The 21,253-nt window shown below is 39.3% G+C and overlaps 1 protein-coding gene across 1 annotated transcript in view; it reads left to right on the forward strand.

The window, feature by feature from the left end:
* The window catches only part of F8 (coagulation factor VIII), a 140,541-nt gene that overhangs the window by 98,019 nt on the left and 21,269 nt on the right, over positions 1–21,253 (forward strand). The window contains exons 15-24 of the mRNA XM_021682778.1: positions 21–41; positions 1,516–1,527; positions 4,654–4,807; positions 7,248–7,460; positions 7,737–7,965; positions 8,175–8,357; positions 9,453–9,569; positions 10,152–10,223; positions 11,631–11,716; positions 15,895–16,050. Coding sequence (XP_021538453.1) covers positions 21–41; positions 1,516–1,527; positions 4,654–4,807; positions 7,248–7,460; positions 7,737–7,965; positions 8,175–8,357; positions 9,453–9,569; positions 10,152–10,223; positions 11,631–11,716; positions 15,895–16,050 — 1,243 coding nt within the window. The remainder of the gene's footprint in view (positions 1–20; positions 42–1,515; positions 1,528–4,653; positions 4,808–7,247; positions 7,461–7,736; positions 7,966–8,174; positions 8,358–9,452; positions 9,570–10,151; positions 10,224–11,630; positions 11,717–15,894; positions 16,051–21,253) is intronic.

Below are 21,253 nucleotides of genomic sequence, written 5' to 3' on the forward strand. Positions count from 1 at the left end.
AAAGACAGTGAACTTAAAAGGGTTCATGGGGTGCCACACCTGTGCTTCTTGTTGCTTCTGAATGCTATCAGAGGTTCACTTTGGATCCCATTGCTGCCACCAAATCTGTTAAAAAAACAAAAATCAAATAAATCAGCTTATTAAGTGATTATGAATCAGGCAACATCCTATCTAGCAAGTAGAGAGATGCTCTGAGTGGTACAAAATGGAAGTGGTACAAAACGGGTTTTTCTAGGCAAGAGGGTGGGGCAAGGAGGTTATTAGCACAAGAAAAGGGTCATTTCAGCCCAGGATCTCTTCTATTTGGGGAGAAGGGAACAGTAGGATTTTTATCATGCAGATGACCTCACTAGTGCTGATCTGGAAATCTCAGACTGACTGTTAAAAGGTCACATTCCTGGGATTGGTTGAGACTGAGCCTTGATTTGCTGTTGGGGGCGGGGGACAAATGACTCCAATTTGGGCTTTTTTAAAACAAAACAAAATACAACTAGATGCTGTTTCCAAGGTACACATCTAAAACATGAGTATAAAAGGCTGAAAGTAAAAGGATAGAAAATGGCATGCCTTGCAAATATTAGCCAAAAGAAAGGTAGTGGGTCTTCTGCTTCTGGGTAGAGAATAGGTCATGGCAGGCTAACACTCCTGCTGCAACAACTATAAAAACTAGATAAACTTTAAAAATCCATATTTTAAAAATCTTTGGAGAGCTGTGGAGCAATAAGAATTAGATGCACTAAAATTTAAGTGGGAGAGGACCACCTAGTTGCAGTGATGATCATTAGTTGTTTTCTTTCTTGGTGGGCTTTGCTGAAATGCCTTAAGTGCTGAGGGACCAAAGACTTTCTAAGCTCTCAATCAAAAGTCTAAGAGGGCCATGCCTGAGAAACAGGGATAATTAATATTTTAAAGAAAATAGTGGAAAGATGGACAATACTTGATGTGGGGCCACGAGCGAATGGTCAAGAAATAATTCTTGAGATGTTTTAAGTGTAAAAAGGTGCATTTTCTATAACATGAAGCTGGTGGTTATATGCTTAGGCTTAAGGGGGCGGGGATGTGCAGGGAGTATTAGATTATCAATGTCTTCTTCAAATTTCTACTTGTAAAACTGTCACATTTCTCTGGTGCTTATCATTCAGCTCAATATTAACTATTGGAGAGATGTACAGGCAGTCATGAGACCATTTAAGAATGTAGCAACCAGCACATATTTGATCTTTATTGGAACTATGCAGGCTATAGGTCAGCCTTCTGGGCTAAAGGTGAACATTTTTCTGCTTCTATCCCTCATCATACTGATAAGAAGATGGAGAATTACAGTTCGAAATTGGAATCTATTTTTAAAAACTCAAATTGTCATTCTAAAATATTGGAAAATACAACATCTAAAATTAAAAACTCATTGGATGAGTATAATTTCAGGCTAAACACTGCAAAAGACAGGATTAGGGTCAAGCAAATATATCCAAACTGAAGCATAGGAAGGAAAAAAATGAAAAGAACAGAATAGAGTATAAGAGACAGGTGAGAGAAACACTCTCAAATGATACAGCATAAATATAATTGGAGTCCTTGGAGGAGAGCATGTAGAAAATGGGACAGGAAAAAAATTGAATGTCTAAAAATTTTCCAAAACTGATGAACCATGTCAAGTCACAGATTCAATAAGCTAAGTATACCCAAAGCATATTAAGTACAAAGAAAATTGCATGTAGGCAAATAATCAAACTTAAGAAAACTAAGGATAAAGAGAAACTATTAAAAACCAGAGGGAAAAATATACATTGCCTCCATAGGAACAACAAGATTGATAGCCAACTTTTCAGTCAAACTACTAAAACAACACTGTCCAATAGAACTTTCTGTGATGATGGATATGTTGTAGATCTTCACTAATATGGTAACTACTAATCATATGTGGCCATGGAGTACTTGAAATGTAGCTAGTGTGATTGAAGAATTGAATTTTAATTGTATTAAATTTAATTAGTTTAAATAGTCACACATAGCTGGTGGCTACCCATTTGACAGCACAATACTAGAAGATAACAGAATGATATCTTTAAAATGAAAAATACTGAAAGAAAAATGTAACCTAGAATTCTAATCCCAGAGAAAACATTTCAAAATGAAGTTGAAATAAAGATGTTTTTAGAAAAACAAAAGCTGAGAGACTTTGACACAATAGACTGGTGCTAAAAAGTGCTGGGACATTTTAATATCCATATGGAAGAACATTAAATTGGATCCCTAACTTAGACCATACAAAAAACCCACTCATATTGGGCTATAAGTCTAAATGTAAGCATAAAACTATAAATCTCTTAGAAAGAAAAATAAGAGACTATCTTAATAGCCTCAGGGTAGGGAGAGAATTGACATAGAAAAAGCACTAACCATGAAGGATTTTTTTGATAAATTTCACTACATTAAAATTATGAACTATGCTCATCAAAATATTAAAAAAAGAATGAAAAGATTATCCACAGAATGTGAGATATTTGCAGCACAAAAGGCCAACAAGGATTCATATCAAGACTGTATAGAGGGGGTGCCTGGATGGCTCAGTCGGTTAAGCGTCTGCCTTCGGTTCAGGTCATGATCCCAGGGTCCCGGGATCGAGCCCCGCATCGGGCTCCCTGCTCCATGGGAAGCCTGCTTCTCCCTCTGCCCCTCCCCCTGCTTGTGTTCCCTCTCTTACTTTATCTCTCTCTGTCAAATAAATAAATAAAACCTTTTAAAAAAAAGACTGTATAGAGTACTTCTTTGATTCAATAAGAAAAAAAGATTACCCAATAGAAAAATTGGCAAAAACAACAATAACATCAACTTGGATAGGCATTCCAAAAACAGGAAATTCAAATAGCTAGTACTCACAAGAAAAGATGCTCAACCTCATTATTAATCAGGGAAATGTGAGATAAAACCACAGAGACACTGCTGTGCAACCACTAGAATGGGCAAAAGTGTAAAAACACAGTATCGTGTGCCTGTAAAGATTTGGAGTAAATGGAACTCTCATACATTGCTGACAAAAATGGAAAATGGCACAGCCACTTTGGAAAACAGCATGGTAGTAGCTACCAAAGCTGAACATATGTATACTCAGCAATTCCACTCCTAGATATGTGCCCCACAGAAATGCATATATACATTCACCAAAAGATGTGTATAAGACGGTTCATAGCCAGGGAGAAAAAAGAAGATTCATAGCAGGAACAGGACTATGTTTAAGCACCAAAAATTAGAAATGACTCGAATGTTCATAATTTTGGTATATTCACACAATGGAATACAAACTGTAGCTGCACACGACTATGTAGATGAATTTTACAACCATAATGCTGAGTGAAAGAAGCCAGAAACAAAAGAATATACAATATGGTTCTATTTACATCAAAAACAGGCAAAACTAAACTGTATTCTTTAGGGAAGTGTACATAGCGGTAAAATTGTGAAGAAAAGCAAAGAAATAATTATCATAAACATCATAATGGGGGTTACCTTTAGTGGGGAGGAAGTATGTCATTGGAAAGGTACAGAGTGAGCCTTCCGTGTTGCTGGTAATGTTCTTCTTGATCTGGATGGTGGTTACATTTTTATACCAAAACATTTATATTTTATGTACTTTATTGTATAATTTTAGTTCACAATTTTAACAGATTTTTTAAAAGATTTTATTTATGGGGTGCCTGGGTTAGGGGAGTGTCAGGGAGAAGGAGAAACACTCCCCATGAGCAAGGAGCCCAAAGCGGGGCTCAATCCCAGGACTCTGGGATCATGACCTGAGCTGAAGGCAGATGCTTAATCGACTGAGCACCCAGGCACCCCTTAACAGATTTTCTAACTTTTTTAAAATTTGTTTGTTTATTTATGTCATCTCTACACCCAACGTGGGGCTTGAACTTATAACCCTGAGATCAAGAGTCACAGGTTCTACTGACTGAGCCAGCCAGGTGCCCCCAGGTGTTTTTTTAAGTAAAGAAAAGTAGTCCAAGGATTGAACCCTGGGGCTGTCTTATATTGAGAATATGTTTATGAGTCCTACATACATTTAACATTCAACAAATATTTTTTGACCACCTACTATGTGCCAGACACTTGTTCCAGCTGCTGGGAATACAGCAGTGGACAAAACAGACAAAATCCCTGTCTTCATGGAACTTACATCCTAGCGAAGCCTGGAGAGAGATGTCAGGAAGATGGGGTGGTTAACTATGCAAAATGTTGCTTAGTTGTCCAAAAAGATGAAGACGTAACAAAATTGATTATCAGCTTTAATAAGTCACTCACATGATTTGGATAGTGTCTCAATATTAGTGTCTCAATATGGATGATCTTCATCTAGATCTCTTTTGTGAGCTCTCAACCTCTGTATTTGCCAATTTAATTTACATACCTGTCCCATGTGTTTAAAACTGTATACCCCCACCTACTTCTCCAGGGTTGCCTATTCTCAGTGAGTTGCATCACCATCCATCCACTTGCCCAAATCAGAAACCTGGAAGTACCTTTAATTCTTCTTTCTCCATTCTCTGCTCCAATTCATCATCAGTTCTATGACAAGTGTCTCAAATACAGGGAGAGCAAGAATGTGAGGTGTTTTTGGTCCATGAAGATATTGCTTTTCCTCTGCTTTTTTTTCCCCAGGGCTCAAGGTATGGATGTCCCTCAGTTCAAGAAGGTGGTTTTTCAGGAATTTACTGATGGATCCTTTACTCAGCCCTTATACCGTGGAGAACTAAACGAACACTTGGGACTCGTGGGACCATATATAAGAGCAGAAGTTGAAGACAATATCATGGTGAGTTGAGGACAGTGAAAGTTATAAGAAAATTAATCCTACATATATATTTTTGTTTCTGATTATAAAAATAATGTATTCTTACTTTTGAAGAATTTTAAAGTATAGAAAATAAAGAAGTTGAAAAATAATCCCATAACTACCATTTTGGTGTATGTTCTCTTTGTCCTATGTATTCTTCTCTTTATGTGTTCAAAATTATACAGTGTGTAATTTTACCTTTTCTTTTTTTTAAAGATTTATTTATTTATATTAGAGAGAAAGAAAGAGCAAGAGTAGGAGGGGCAGAGGGAGAGGGAGAGAGAATCCCAATGCAAGGCTGAATCCCACCACCCCGAGATCACAACCTGAGCCGAAACCAATTGTCAGAGGCTTAACCGACTGTGCCACCCAGGCACCCTTCTACCTCTTCTTTTTTGACTAAATATCATATTGTAAATATTTCTTATGTCATTAGAAAGACTTTCTAAATATCTTTTTTTAATGATGGCATAATAGTCTATTACATGAATTTATGGTATACTTAGCCATTTACTTTGAACAACTTTTAAATAGTTTGTTATGTTTTTACTAGTTTGATAATGCTGCATTCACAACCCTTTTCCTAGGACAAAATTCCAGAAGTGCAATGTACATGAACATTTTAAGACTTTCTCTAATGAAAAAAAAAAAAAAAAGACTTTCTCTAATGAATTATCTGTTAATGTCCTTTGCACATTTGACCTTCTGAGGGGGTACTTATCAATTTATATTACCTTATATGCTATACATTTTTCCAAGTTTGTCATCTTTTAATTGTATTTATAGCGGTTTTTTGAAATAAAACAGGTTTGAATTATTGGTAGTAACCCATAAATCTTTCTTTTATGACACATACCTTTTATGTTTATAAAAATCCTTCCCTATAGAAAGATTTTTTTTTCTTAAAATCACTTATACTTTCTTCATCTTTATTTTACAGTTTAATTGCTTAACATTTAACCTTTTTTTTTTTTAAAGATTTTATTTATTTATTTGAGACAGAGAGAATGAGAGAGAGCGAGCACATGAGAGGGGGGAGGGTCAGAGGCAGAAGCAGGCTCCCTGCCGAGCAGGAAGCCTGATGCGGGACTCCATCCCGGGACTCCAGGATTATGACCTGAGCCGAAAGCAGTCGCTTAACCAACTGAGCCACCCAGGTGCCCTTAACATTTAACCTTTTAATCCCTAAGTAATTCCTGTAGACTAGAAGTGATTTTGGTGCATTGTGTGAGCCAAAAATGAAAGTAGTTTTATTCTTTTCCAAAAATAGTCATCCATTGGCCCAATTGATTATTTACATTAAGGATATAGAAGGATCTAAAATTATGGGATTGTGAGCAATTCTTTTTCTGTTTTGGTTCTTATTTTAGTTTACATATGTCCTATGAAACATGTATAATTTTTTGAAATCTGAAGTCTTTTTTAAAGATCATATGCTTCTTCTTTGCCGATTCGGATGCCTTTTAATTCTTTTTGTTGTCTGATTGCTGAGGCTAGGACTTCTAGTACTATGTTGAACAGCAATGGTGAGAGTGGACATCCCTGCTGTGTTCCTGACCTTAGGGGGAAAGCTCTCAGAAAAATGAAGGGGGGGAAATCGGAGGGGGAGACGAACCCTGAGAGACTATGGACTCTGAGAAACAAACTGAGGGTTCTAGAGGGGAGGGGGGTGGGAGGATGGGTTAGCCCGGTGATGGGTATTAAGGAGGGCACGTACTGCATGGAGCACTGGGTGTTACACGCAAACAATGAATCATGGAACAATACATCAAAAACTAACGATGTACTGTATGGTGATTAACATAACATAATAAAATTAAATTAAAAATAAATAAATAAAGATCATATGCATTCATCCTGGAATTGTCATAAGAACCATATGTGTTAAATCTTGGGCTTATGCTCTCTTAAAACCCCTGGGGTGATATTTTCCCTTTTACTTTTCAATTGCTTTTAAGTATTTAGGAATTTTCTCTTTTGCAACTTTGAGTTCATGCTTTAAATATTTTAGAGTTCAAAAATTCCTCAGTTTCCTCCATAGATAGACCCTTAGGTTTGGTCCTGACAACACCCGTCCTCTGTACCACTTCCTTTGGGTATTAAGAACTTGGATAGGGTGCCTGGGTGGCTCAGTCGTTAAGTGTCTGCCTTCAGCGCAGGTCATGATCCCAGGGTCCTGGGATCGAGCCCCGCATCGGGCTCCCTGCTCAGCGGGCAGCCTGCTTCTCCCTCTCCCTCTGCCTGCTTGTGTTCTATCTGTCAAATAAATAAATAAAATCTTTTTAAAAAAATAATTTGGAAAAACTCAAAAATAGGCATTACTATTAGGGATGTGAACCCTAAGCCAAGGACTTTATATGATCCTAAAACATAATACTTGAATTCTTTTTTAAATTTTGTATTTAATTTTTCTCTGCAGGTAACTTTCAAAAACCAGGCCTCTCGTCCCTACTCCTTCTATTCTAGCCTTATTTCTTATGAGGAAGATCAGAGGCAAGGAGCAGAACCTAGAAGAAAGTTTGTCAACCCTAATGAAACCAAAATTTACTTTTGGACAGTGCAACATCATATGGCACCCACTAAAGATGAGTTTGACTGCAAAGCCTGGGCTTATTTTTCTGATGTTGATCTGGTAAGCACTGGCCACTTACTGGTTTAAAAGAAATGGACTTCGTGTTATCTGCTAAGAATTTTGCTATTTATTGTAAGCTTAATGGGAAGCTTTCAATAGGAGAGGTGCCATCATTTTTGTGTTTGAGAACTATCACTCTGGAATCTACTAAACAGGAAGGATTGTACTATGGGAAGATAAGGAGTGGGTTAGAGCGGCATAAAAGTTGATAAGAAATCTACGCTGGTTCATAGGTGAGGGACCTTGTATTCATAGGATTGATGTCTTCTCTCTCAGGAAAAAGATGTGCACTCAGGCTTGATTGGACCCCTTCTGATCTGCCGCAGCAACACACTGAACCCTGCTCACGGGAGACAAGTGACAGTGCAGGAATTTGCTCTGTTTTTCACTATTTTTGATGAGACTAAGAGCTGGTACTTCACTGAAAACCTGGAAAGGAACTGCAGAGCTCCCTGCAATATCCAGAAGGAGGATCCCACTCTTAAAGAAAATTACCGCTTCCATGGTAATATATCCCACTCCCAATTATTACTCAGTGTGGAATGAAGCATGCAGTACAACAAAGGAGCCTGGAGCCTGAGGCTTGGACAGTGTATGAATTGAGCTTATATGTATGGGAGTGGAATCCTCATAGGAATCAATATTTTTTACTGGAGTAGAGGGAAAGAAACTTCTGTAACAGATTTCAACAGCCTTTTCTGTGTTCTCCTCCAGCAATCAATGGCTATGTGAGGGATACACTACCTGGCTTAGTAATGGCTCAGGATCAAAAGATTCGATGGTATCTGCTCAGCATGGGCAGCAATGAAAACATCCATTCTATTCATTTCAGTGGACATGTGTTCACTGTACGGAAAAAAGAGGAATATAAAATGGCAGTCTACAACCTCTATCCAGGTATGAGCTAATTTGTACTCTTTTTTTCTACCTACTGTACTTGAGTGCTTACTTTAATTGGTCTTGGCACTGGGGAAGCAATCCGTGAACAAAGCACATAAAGTCCCTGACCTCAGGTAACTTACTTTTTCAAGTAACTTTACCCTACAGAGACGTAATAAATAAATTAGCCAATAAACATGATAATTTCAGATACAGATAATGTGCTATAAAGGAAATAGAACAGAAAAAAATGGATAATTAATGTTGTAGCACTTGCCTGGGAAAAGGGGATTTTCCCCCATCTCAAATCCCACACAGCACTAGTAGTTATCCAGAGTGATTTGTTTATGTCTGTAACCAGTATATTGATTAAGCACTACTCACAATATTGATCAAAACACAGCTTTATTTTAGCTTTCCACTGTCCCTTTAAAACAGGTTTAATAGTGGGAGCAAACTTCCCGTTTCTGTGTAAAAATTCCAATAAGTTCAGTGACTTTTCTGCTCACTCTTAAGTAATAAACACCCAGCAGTCACTTTACATCACAAATATAGTTCAAATCCAGAATTGCAGTGTCCACTCCAAGATGTCTACACTGGGAAAGGGAGGTATGGTTGAGTCTTCTCTTCCTGTACCTGGCTGCTGCTTCAGTAAATGATAGAACAGTTCTTATCTACTTACAACTGGCACCTTTATTCTAGGTGGTCACTTGTGACTCATTCCTCAGCTTCTTGCTGCTGGGGTTACTTTAGCCCTGAAGGCAGCCCTGGTGGACTAGGTCCACGAGGACCTCACCCTGACTTCCTTTTCCCAGGGAGCTCACATCTGGTCGATGGGCGAAAAAAAAAAAAAAAAACCTTTGGCTCTGAAAAACCCTGAAAGTGCAGTGGCTTTCTCCTGTCTCTCCCATTTCCCAGGGGTCAGGGCTATCAGAACTCAATCCCCAGTACCTCCAAACTGGAGGGGTCACATAGCAAGCATTTTGGCTTTGAGGGGTCCAAGAGTGGAAGAACTGACTTAGGTAGATTTCCTTTGATGTTCTGCATAAACCAATGTATCTCATGCTTTTTCAGTAAAATGAAATAGTTTTTGTTCCTTTTGTTTTTGATAAGGTGTTTTTGAGACTGTGGAAATGCTACCATCCAAAGTTGGAATTTGGCGGATAGAATGCCTTATTGGCGAACACCTACAAGCTGGGATGAGCACTCTTTTTCTGGTGTACAGCAAAAGTAAGTAGCACTTCAGCCTATTTCTAAACGGCTTTCCTCCTTCCTAGGATGGCTGCTTTTGTCAAGAAATAAATACAAGCTCACAGTCATTAGCAAATCTACAATGAGTATTGCTGGTAGAAATCAGCAGAGTCCTCAGAGAAGGGCAGATATGTTTGAAGCTTTGAACAGTTTGAACCTGAAGCTCTAAATATTTAACAAACTGGTGCTAAAAAGTAGCTTAATTCTCACAACTTTGTGAAGCTCCAAGATCTCCAAGAGCAAAATTTGAAACTGAATTTTGGTTCAGTTACCAAAGATAACTTACAAATATGGCTTGGAAGAGTTCAAGATTTAACCCTAAACAAGTAAGAGAACCACTGAGTTCTTCAGCTGCAGAATGTGGAAGGTTCTAGCACCTTCCTATTAGAGTGAATTAAACGACATAGATAGTACAGTAAAATATTTAGTACAGTTCTCAGCAAATGGTAAACAATAAAAAATGTTGACCATTTGTTTGTGTTCTCCCATTTTCATTGGCTTGCATTTGTGAAGCTGAATTTATGTACTGCTAGCTATCATGCTCCTCTCCTTTGATTTCAGAGTGTCAGACTCCACTGGGAATGGCTTCTGGACGCATTCGAGATTTTCAGATTACAGCTTCAGGACAATATGGTAAATACCATTATTTTGTCTCCAAAAACTGGGCTGATTATATCTTTTTTTATTTCTGTTGGAGAGATTTAGATAGCCCATCCATCTCCATGCTTCTATTAATTTTACTCTGTAAGTGCCTCTTAAATCCATTTTCTCTTCTCTGATCCCTACTGTTCAAGCTACTATCATTTCTCATTACCACCTCCTTATTCCCTAGTGCTCCCCTTGAGTCCATTGTCTTCAGTGCAGCAGGAAGCTACACTTTTCTATGAGCAGTGATAGTAAAGCTTGAGTATGATCTATTGACAGTTCTCAAATATTGCTTTAGAGCAACAGTGAGCAAACTGTGGCCTACAGGCCAAATCTAGCCCACCGCCTGTTTTTATATAGCCTTCAAACTAAGAATTATTTTTCTAGTTTTAAGTGGGCAGAAAAAGAAGAAGAATGTCTCATGACATGTGAAAATTATGTGAAATTCAAATTTCAGTGTCTGTAAATAAAATCTTATATTGACACATACAGCTCTACAACAACAGCTGAAACCAGATAATCTGCAAAGCCTAAATTATTTACACTCTGGCCATTTACAGAAAAAGGTTTGTCAACCCCTGTTTTAGAGGGAACAAAATGCCCTTTTAAAACAAGGCCTGATGGGACACCTGGGTGGCTCAGTCAGTTAAGCGTCTGCCTTCAGCTCAGGTCATCATCTCGGGGTCCTGGGATTGAGCCCCATGTCACGCTCCCTGCTCAGCAGGGAGTCTGCTTCTCCCTCTGCCCCTCCCTCCTGCTCATGTCAGCTCTCTCTCTCAAATAAATAAAATCTTTAAAAAAAGAAAAGAAAAAGGCTTGAGAGTTATATGCCAAAATAGTATTATTTTTCTCTAGGCAAAAGGATGATTTTTTTTAACTTTCATTTTTACATACGTTTTATTTTTCATTTTCTAACTTTTCTACAAGGAACATACATTGTGTAATGAAGAAACAATGATAGCATTTTGTAGTACTGGTAACACATTCCAGTGTCACCTAATTAGAGGCGCTAACAATAAACGAAATTATTAAATTTAGAAAATAAAATACTATGCTTTATGCCTTTATCTTCTCTACACCTAGGCTTAGCCTTTCTCAAGAGAGCAATTTTAGGGGCACCTGGATGGCCCAGTCTGTTAACTGACTCTTGATTTCAGCTCAGATCATCATCTCAGGGTCCTGGGATCGAGCCCCACGTCGGGCTCCCTGCTCAGCAGGGAGTCTGCTTGTCCCTCTCCCTCTGCCCCTCCCCCACCCCATTCCCACTCATGTGCTCCCTCCCTCTCTCTCTCTCAAATAAATAAATAAAATCTTAAAGGAAGAGAGAGCAATTTTATTCCTAAGTGTCTAGGACCAACACAGCTGAATCTAATCTCTCTCCTTTCTTGGGCAAAGGACAGTGGGCCCCAAAGCTGGCCAGACTTCATTATTCCGGATCAATCAATGCCTGGAGCACCAAGGATCCCTTTTCCTGGATCAAGGTTAGAAAGTGCATCACATTCAATCGCAACATGTATTCCTCTTGCAAGCTCAAAACAAAAGTCATTTTTATCAAACGCCAGGTAACCAACAGGGAAAGAACTGAAGAATAGAATAGCTTCTGATTTGTACAAAAACAGTCAAGAATGAAGAATAGAATATTTGGGAATAGAATCAAGTGTGCTGATTTGTTTGTTAGTCCAATCTGGTAAACTAACTTGGAGCTGGTGACTGAAACAGTGTCTTTAGGCTTACTCAGTTTCTTTTTAAATGACTAAATATTTCAAATTTTCTCACTTTCCCATTTCCTCTAGAGCAGCGCTGTCCAGTAGAAATGTAATTCAAACCACAAATGCAAACCACATGTGTAATTTTATATTTCCTAGTAGCCACATTTAAAAAGAAACATGTGAAATTCATTTTAATGATATGTTTCATCCAACATATCCCAAGATTTTATCAAGTGAACATGGGGTCAGTCAGGGCTCTGGCCCCTTCAAGGGCATACATATGGGGACTTGTGGGTCCCTTCCATGCTACATGAGAGCTGAGTGCCAGCTCAGCCTCTCGGCCTAACTGCAAGAGTTGTTCCCTCTAGAGCCCGAACGTGCCTCCCACCTCTGGTACTTACAGCCCGAAGAGGGGTACTGCAGACACGTTTTACCACCTACTTTCCCCACCTCTGTCAACTTTTCATTGTGCACCAGCTTTCTTTCCTCTTCTGAGTTGACCAAAGACATTCCCCTACGTATTTTCCTCCTTTGCAAGATTGCATCTACTCCTCTGTTTTCTCTTGAGGTTAAAATAATAAATAGGAATCAGGGAAAGATAAACCAATGTCCCATCAGCTCACCTTATTTGGTTTGTTTTGTAGGCACTGCCAGTTATGACTCAATTTGAACTGACTGTTCACGAATTCCTAAGTATTTTTGTTTCTTTGTGAAGCTGCCAAACCACATTTTCTGACCTTGTATTTCTCTGGTTTTCACTTTCAACCTTACATGTATCCCTGGGTAGTGGACACTGTCATCTACTTGGGTGCCCTGCATCTGTCATTCCATTTATTTATTTATTGTGATAGCATTGTCATTTCCATTTGGGGAATTCTATCTCCCTCACTGGATACAACCTAATGAGACTAGTAAAGAGAGTGCCTTTTCCATGCCTAGCCAAAGAACCTGAGTAATACACCCTGTTAAGTTTCCACTTACTAGATTTGGCCTATTGTTCCAGCTTGTCAAGCTCCTGTCTCCCAAAGAATTTCTTAGTCTTCCCAGTTTCACATAATCTACTGCTTGATCAGTAGACGTTTTTATACTTTAGCAAATTCATGATCAAAATACTGAAGTAGACAGGGCTTCCTTACTGTGTGCTTTAAACAAGCCCAAGCTATCAAATCCTTACTACACTGTTATTATCATCCTCATTTCAGATAAGAAAGCTGAAGCAAAGAAAAGTAACTTGCCCCAAGTCATACAGCCAATAAGTGGCTGGGCCAAACTTCAAACTGTGATAGTTGGGCTCCAGAGGCCTAATTTGTAATCATTATACTATACTGTTTCTAGAATGCTCCCTTTAGGTTTATAATCATCTATTAACTGCCACAGTTTGCTTTTGGTAATTGAACCAGTTACAAATCCACCTAGTTGTATTATCACCCAATCTGTATTAAATCACCTCATCCTCAAGGTGTTTTTTACCATCTGTCCTACTAAAGCCCAGGTATACATTTTCTTGATCTGGTAACTTTATAAAGTAAATACCCCAGAGAAATAAAGAATTATGGTGACTTAACAAAAAAAAAGAAAGAAATGGTTCTAGGGGGCCAGGGAGGCAATCAGAGATGTCTAGCTGCAATGTTTGTATTTGTACACTGAGTGACTCATTATTGCTTTGCTTACTTCCTTGTAGAGAGATATGTCTTGTCACAGTCAAATACATGGCTGGATACACAGGTGAAAATGTTGACTCTGTAATTGCCAAATTCCTCCAAGTTTGCCAAGAATTCATCAGTTACAGAATGTAGGTGAAAAAGGTGGCTGGCCAGACTTTATTAAAACTGCTAGGGGCGCCTGGGTGGCTCAGTCGTTAAGCGTCTGCCTTCGGCTCAGGTCATGATCCCAGGGTCCTGGAATCGAGCCCCGCATCGGGCTCCCTGCTCGGCGGTGGGGGGGGGGGGGGCGCGGGTCTGCTTCTCCCTCTCCCTCTGCTGCTCCCCCTGCTTGTGTTCCCTCTCTTGCTGTGTCTCTCTCTGTCAAATAAATAAATAAAATCTTAAAAAAATAATCATAATAAAATAAAATCTTTAAAAAAAAAAGTCTAGGGGCGCTGGGTGGCTCAGTCATTAAGCATCTGCCCTCAGCTCAGGTCATGATCCCAGGGTCCTGGGATCGAGCCCTGCATCGGGCTCCCTGCTCGGCAGGAAGCCTGCTTCTCCCTCTCCCACTCCCCCTGCTTGTGTTCCCTCTCTCTCTGTGTCGCTCTCTGTCAAATAAATAAATAAAATCTTTAAAAAAATATTTTAAAAAAACTGCTAGAAAGTGCAATAGTCAGTGGTCCAAAAAAGACCTCTCATATACTATATGAAGAAGTAGTGTAAGTCAGTTCCACAAAAGTCATAATTTTATAATTTTATGACAACTTCCAGTTGTTTATGCCACAATACCAAGAGGGAAAATGTAATATCTTCATTTGGGAGTATCATGTAATCTGGGCCAAGATAGTGCTGTAGCTTCTGAAGACCTTGCCACTCTCTGTCCTGTTACCCTGCTTCTTTTTCTCCTGTCCTTATCACTACTTGATGCTGTATATAAATAAAAACATATATATGATATGTAGTCTGTTTTTCCAAGTCAAATGTAAGTTCCATTAAGGCAGGGCTTTTTTCTTTTTTTCTTCTTCACTGCTCTATTCCCAGTACGTAGAGCAGTGCCTAGCACATAACAAGTACTCAAAATATATTCTTTGAATGGATGGATGGATGGATAGATGGATGGAAGGAACTTACTGAAAGAGACAGTCATTAAGCTCAAGTGTTATTACCAATCCAATTTGGGTGTACCAGGCATCAGTGACAAGTTAAGTGTGACTTGCTTGTTAGGGCAGTAACTGATGCCAAAATTCCTATACTAGATACTGCCTTGTAATGCTTTCGTGGTCCATGCTATCTTTAAGAACCAATCATTTTGGAGGGATGGGGAAAGAAAAACAAATTCCTTACCACTCTACCATTATTCACTCATTCATTCCAAAACATTTGCTATGCATCGGTATTATACCAGATGCCATGTTAAATATTGGGTCTAGAAAAAATATAAAAGCTAACACTTACTAGGTGTTTAGTATGTGTCAGGCACTGAACTCAGCACATTACGTGTATTAACCCTTTAATCCTTTGCTTATAAACACCATTATTATTTCCACTTTACAGATAAAGAAATTGAGACACAGAGAGGTTAAGTCATTCAAACAGGTTCACTGCCTTAAGGATCTCAGTGTAACAAGGAAGGCAGATAAGGAAAGAAAGCTTTATAATATAGTACAATAATATGCTCTAATGAAGTTGTATACAAAGTGAAGTAGAAGCATAGAGAAAGCATTAAATCTGGGTGAGTCAGGAAAGGCTAACCAGGAGAAATAGTTTCTGAACTAACACTTGAAGGAGGGACAACAGTTTATAGTGCTGATAGTGATGTTGGGAGGGGGACTGGCCTGGGGAGAGCAGAGGAAATTGGTTTTGACTAGGCTGCGGCTGAGGTGTAGGCAAAGCACTAGGTTATGTGGGTCCAAATGTACAGCACATTGATTTGAAAGTGGTCTGGTTTAAGATGGCGGAGGAGTAGGAGACCTGGATTTCATCTGGTCTCGGGAATTCAGCTGGATAGGGATCAAACCATTCTGAACACCTACAAACTCAACAGGAGATCGAAGAAAAGAATAGCAACAACTCTCTGAACAGAAAAGCAACCACTTTCTGAAAGTGATCTGGTTTGTTGGGAAGTAGCCTGGGAACCCACCACTAAGCACCTTTCCTTTTTGTTCCTGTCATTTATCTCACCGTTTCACACAAATCCAAGGTACTACTGAGCATATCTGTATTGATGTAGATCCTTCTTAAGCCAATAATTAATTTCAGAAGGTGGTATGTACATTTAAAATAAAGTGTTGTTTCAATTGGTAGGTGGATCTGTTGGCACCAATGATTATTCACAGCATCATGACCCAGGGTGCCCGTCAGAAGTTCTCCAGCCTCTACATCTCTCAGTTTATCATCATGTATAGTCTTGATGGAAAGAAGTGGCATAGTTATCGAGGGAATTCCACTGGGACCTTAATGGTATGTAATTACTTCTTTCAAGAGAGTGCATGAATCTTTTAAAGAGCTTTTGACAAAGATTTCATATATGGGACAAACACTCCTAGCTTCTACAAACTTAATTCCAAAAAAGATTTTCAACTTATGGGCAAAAGAGTGATTATGGACATATGGATAAAAAGTAGCATCAAAGATCTCATAGATAATAGAAATGAAGAGATGTTCTGTTGACAGAAATATGTGATTAGGATTGAGTGGATTGATAACATTATGGGTTTGCTTATGGATATTTTCAGTTTGAGATGATAGCAGGGCAATCACATTGAATGTCCAGCAGGCAGGAGATTAAAGACTTGAATTTAGGGGGGCAAAACGATGAATGGATGTGAAGATTTGTGTCTTCCACATAAAGGGATGGGTGAAACCTTGGGAAATGATCACAAGACGCTAAATTAAACAGGCTTGAAACCTTAGTATCATTGTCTACTCTTCCCTTATTTTCATGCCTCGCGATGAATTGGTCCACAAATCCAGCAATTCTTTCTCATATCTCTTCTGTTTCATTTTTACTGCTGTTACTATTGCCTTCATTCCTAACTAGTCATCTCCTGTTTCTGTTCTCCTCTAATAAAAGCTGCACATCATTTTTGGGATAATCATTTTATCAGCCCCCTGCTAAAACTTTTCAGTGTCTCCCTTTTCTCTTTAGAATAAAGTTCAAAGTCCTCAAATGGCCCTGGGCAAGATAACTCCTGTTTTCCCCTTTAGATCCATGGTCCTACTTCTCTACCCTGCTTCTTGTTCTGTGAGCCTGACCTGTGTGGAATACATCAACAGGCTACCTTATCCTCTAGCTTTTGGGAGCACTGGCAAGAGAGCAGAGGAAGGAAGGAGAGTAAGACCAAACATTTATTCTTGGGGCACCTGGCTGGCTCAGTTGGTAGAGCATGGAACTCTTGATCTCAGGGCTGTGAGTTCAAGCCCCATGTTGGGGGTAGAGTTCACTTAAAAATATATATATATAGGGCGCCTGGGTGGCTCAGTTGGTTAAGCGACTGCCTTCGGCTCAGGTCATGATCCTGGAGTCCCGGGATCGAGTCCCGCATCGGGCTCCCTGCTCTGCAGGGAGTCTGCTTCTCCCTCTGACCCTCCCCCCTCTCATGTGCTCTCTCTCTCATTCTCTCTGTCTCAAATAAATAAATAAAATCTTTTTAAAAAAAAATATATATATATATATAAAAGATATTTATTCTCCTGGTGCCCTCCTTGTAGAGGATTTGGCTGTATCTCTCCACTGAAGGTCACTGCTCCCTTCAGAGTGGCTTTCTCTCTCTGGTCCAGTTACTATCACTGAGTACCAAACCACCCCAAAATTTAATGTCATAAAAACAACCATTCTGTTTTGTTCACGGATTCTATGGGTCAGGACTTTTAGCACAGTAGAGATAGTTAGCTGTGCTCCACAATACCTAGGGCTCAGCTGGGAAGATTTGACAGCTGGGGGCTGGAATCATCTGGAAGCATCTTCATTTGCATGTCTGGTAGTTGGTGCTGACTAACCTAGCTAAGATAGCAGCTGGGGCTATTGACTGAAGCAACTCTATATGGCCTTCTATGAGATCTAAGCTTCTCAGACCATGACAGTTTCACACATCCACCCAGATTCAAGGGAAAGGGACATAGACCCCACTTCTCAGTGGGAGGAATGTAAGGAATTTGTGGTCATTTTTATAAACCACTATAAGAATCTACCTAATTTTCTCCTTTAAGATTCTGCTCCCACTCCTTCTTCCACCAGGCCTAGGGATGACAATACCCTGCCCCCACCTACCTACCTAGTACCTATATTAAACTTTTCTCAAATTATTATAATTTGAGTGTTCCTTGTTTCTTGTTCAAACTCAGTCTTATACAGTAATTAATGCCAGAATTAGTCCTAAGAAACTTACCCTCAAAATGGAATTCTAGGATTAGATGGAATTCTAAGATTGGATGTTGGGTAATCCGTGATATGTGCTGGTATCACAATTTCTCAGATTATCTGTCACCAGTGATACTATGGGATGCGTTACAGATGGTGAGAAAGACATTGGGAGACTCAACTGACAGGGGCATTTAGTCGCTATAGCAAGAACTGTAGCATCAGCTGATTGTAGAGTGACCTGTCAACCTTTTATAGCCCTTCTTCTTATGGCATACAAAGGGGAAAATAAATTACATGTTACAAATATACCCAAGAACACCCATGAACATACATGGAGAATCAGGACACATCCATGGAGCTCTAAAAGGAGTCTTCCATATCCTGTGCTTGTAGACAAAGACTTAGACTTGAGACCAAGTCTAAGGTCTGAGCATATGAATTGCAGACTTGCAGTGACAATTAAATGGTCCACCCCATCAGCTCTCTTATGCTAAGGTAAGGGTACCGGTAGAAAAAAGTGAAACTGTGAGACCTGGGATGGGCACATTTACACAGACATGAATGAGGCTGAGAACAGCCAAGCTCCAAGTCCCCCTGAATCTCCTTGCCTGAGGAGGCAGCCTTCCCCAAGTCTCTGAGGCAGTCATCTTTTCTCTGCATAAAAGTCTTTCAGTGACAACACCTGAAATAGTTGCCTCTCGAGGCAGTGTCTAGTCCCCTTAGGGCCCCTGTTTGGCTACTATAAAAGGCAGAGGAGTCATGGGGAAATGACAGATACCACAAATGTTAGTCAGGTGGTGATGATAAAAACTTTGCAATTCCAGAGGTAGTATCTTCTCTGGAGCAAATTAACACAGCACTAGGCACCTGATATGGATGGAACAACTGACCTAGAAACTGCTTTTTCCTTCATTCCCATTGATAAGCAAAGTCAGAATAGATTTGCATTTACGAGGTGGGAACAAGAGTATTCACTTTACTATTCGTGTCTCAGGACAATGCCAGCTCCCTTGTTCTTTGTTGTACTATAGACCCAAGGGACTCCAAACATCTTGCCATCCCACGGAATACCATACTGGTCCATTATATTGATAACATGATGCTGGCAGGTCCTGGTAAACAGGAAATAGCAGTCACCCTGAATGCTTTTGTGATTAATCTGCATAAATACACACACAGAGAGACACTATATAGACATATATATAAAACAAAGAAGCCTATCTTTTCTTGACTTTACTGTGAATGGATCCCATATTTCACTGTTTAATGTTCACTGTTTCAAACAAACACTTTTTTATCACGAAGTTTCTTTCTACTTTTGTTTTATTTAGAATGGCTGCAGAGTTTCATCAAATGTTGTTTCAGCATCTTTGATCACACTCAGTGGTGTGCTGGCGAATGTTAAACAGCTGGTGCTGCAGCAAACAGGGGCGGGGGGGAGGGGGGGTGCTTTCCATGATGTAAAGATTCCCATCAGACCTGATTTCAAGCTGCTGATGTAATGTCACTGAATGCAGAGGTAGATAGAATTTTTCTATCTATACTAATCAGTAAAATTGGTTTACCTTTTTCAGGATCTCTATTTACGAGGTTTTGGCATGAGATTTATATTAAACTTGAAAATAAAGTAGAAAAGCTTCCATCTTTTCCCATTAACTTATTGATCTAGAAGAGCCTCATTAATGTAGTAATCATGTGTTTAATCAAAGTTAGGTGGAAATGCCACTGAGCTTTGTGCCTCACTTAGTGCTAGATGCTTGGCTATCTTGTCCATTCCTTATCTGAATACTGTTATTCTCATTTTCTATGACCCGTAGCTAATTGCTGTGAAGGTATACATTCGAGTTCTGTCTCCTTGCATATATGCCATAGAACCACATCTACATACACACATATTTCTTTCTTCACCAGAGTGGGTGTTTGTCTATTCTATTGGATTTTCAAAGAATCAACTCTTGGTCTTAAAATCAAACATGGATTTGAAGTTGTTTGTTTTTTAAAGATTTTATTTTTATTTTTATTTTTTGGAGAGATTGAGAGCATGAGCAGGAAGGAGAGGGAGAGAGACTCTAAAGCACACTCTGTGCTGAGTGCTGAGCACAGAGCACTGATTGGGTCTTGATCCCGCGACCCCGAGATCATGACCTGAGACGAAACCAAGAGTCAGGTGCTTAACTGACTGAGCCACCCAGGTGCCCCTGAAGCTGTTTTCTAATGCATTAATTTCTGTTGAAAACTTTAAAAATTCTCTTTTACTTTCTTTTGGTTTTATTTTTTGTTTCCTAGAACCTGGAGTTGAATGACTAGTTGATTTATTTTCAGTCTTTCTCATTCGATATGATAAAAGAGTTATTAATTACTCTCATGAAGGTCATTCATCTAACAAACCGCTACTGAGTAACTACTGTGTTCCGGGTTCTAGTAAATGGGATGGGTAAGCTAGAGCCCGTCTATGGGTTTGGACCACCACCTGCTTTTGTGTGGATTGTGAGTTAAGAATGATTTTTACAGGTTTAAAGTTGCAAAACAAAGATTATGCAACAGGGATTACTTGTGGCCTGAGAAGACTAAAATATCTCCATCTGGTCCCTTACAGAAAAAGTTTGCAGGCTGCTGGTCCAGTGTAATGGCAGGAGAGATGCCTAGGCAGTTACCATTAACCAGAACCCTTCCACCCCAGAGTGTGCCTAATGTGGAGATTTCTATCTTAGTCATCATCCTCCAGTGTAGCGATTCTCAAATGTTTTTATATATTTATTTCATTCACACACAAAATATTTTTCATCAGCAATATTTCCCATCGCAGATGTCCCCCGTAAAGAGGGAGAGGGGAGCCTTAAGGATCACTGCCACCATTCTCAATAGTCTATAATAATGCAAATGTTAATTTTATCAGTGACCATTTCAGTGATGTGGCTCTCTCTCTCTTGTTTTCAGGTTAAAAAGAAAACTATTTTTAATGTCCTTTAAAAATATTCATTTTGGGGTCATGTTAGAAATCAGTGTTGTTTTGACATTAAGTTGATAATTACCAAGTGATTTTGTCAAAGTCTGGGAAAATCGCTGAAATCTGGCCTTGGCCCAGCTATCTACGCTATGAAGTTTCTGAGGCAGATATATAAATGAGCCAATGGCAAATGAAAAACAACCTTGATGTTTTCTAAGATTATACTGGTATACCCAACACCAAGGTCTCTGGTAATCCCTCCCCCGTACACACACACACACACACACACACACATCCCTCCCCCGTACACACACACACACCACACCACACACACACCACACACACACACACAC

This window comes from Neomonachus schauinslandi, chromosome X (genome assembly GCF_002201575.2).
Source record: "Neomonachus schauinslandi chromosome X, ASM220157v2, whole genome shotgun sequence".
Taxonomy (NCBI): Eukaryota; Metazoa; Chordata; class Mammalia; order Carnivora; family Phocidae; genus Neomonachus; species Neomonachus schauinslandi.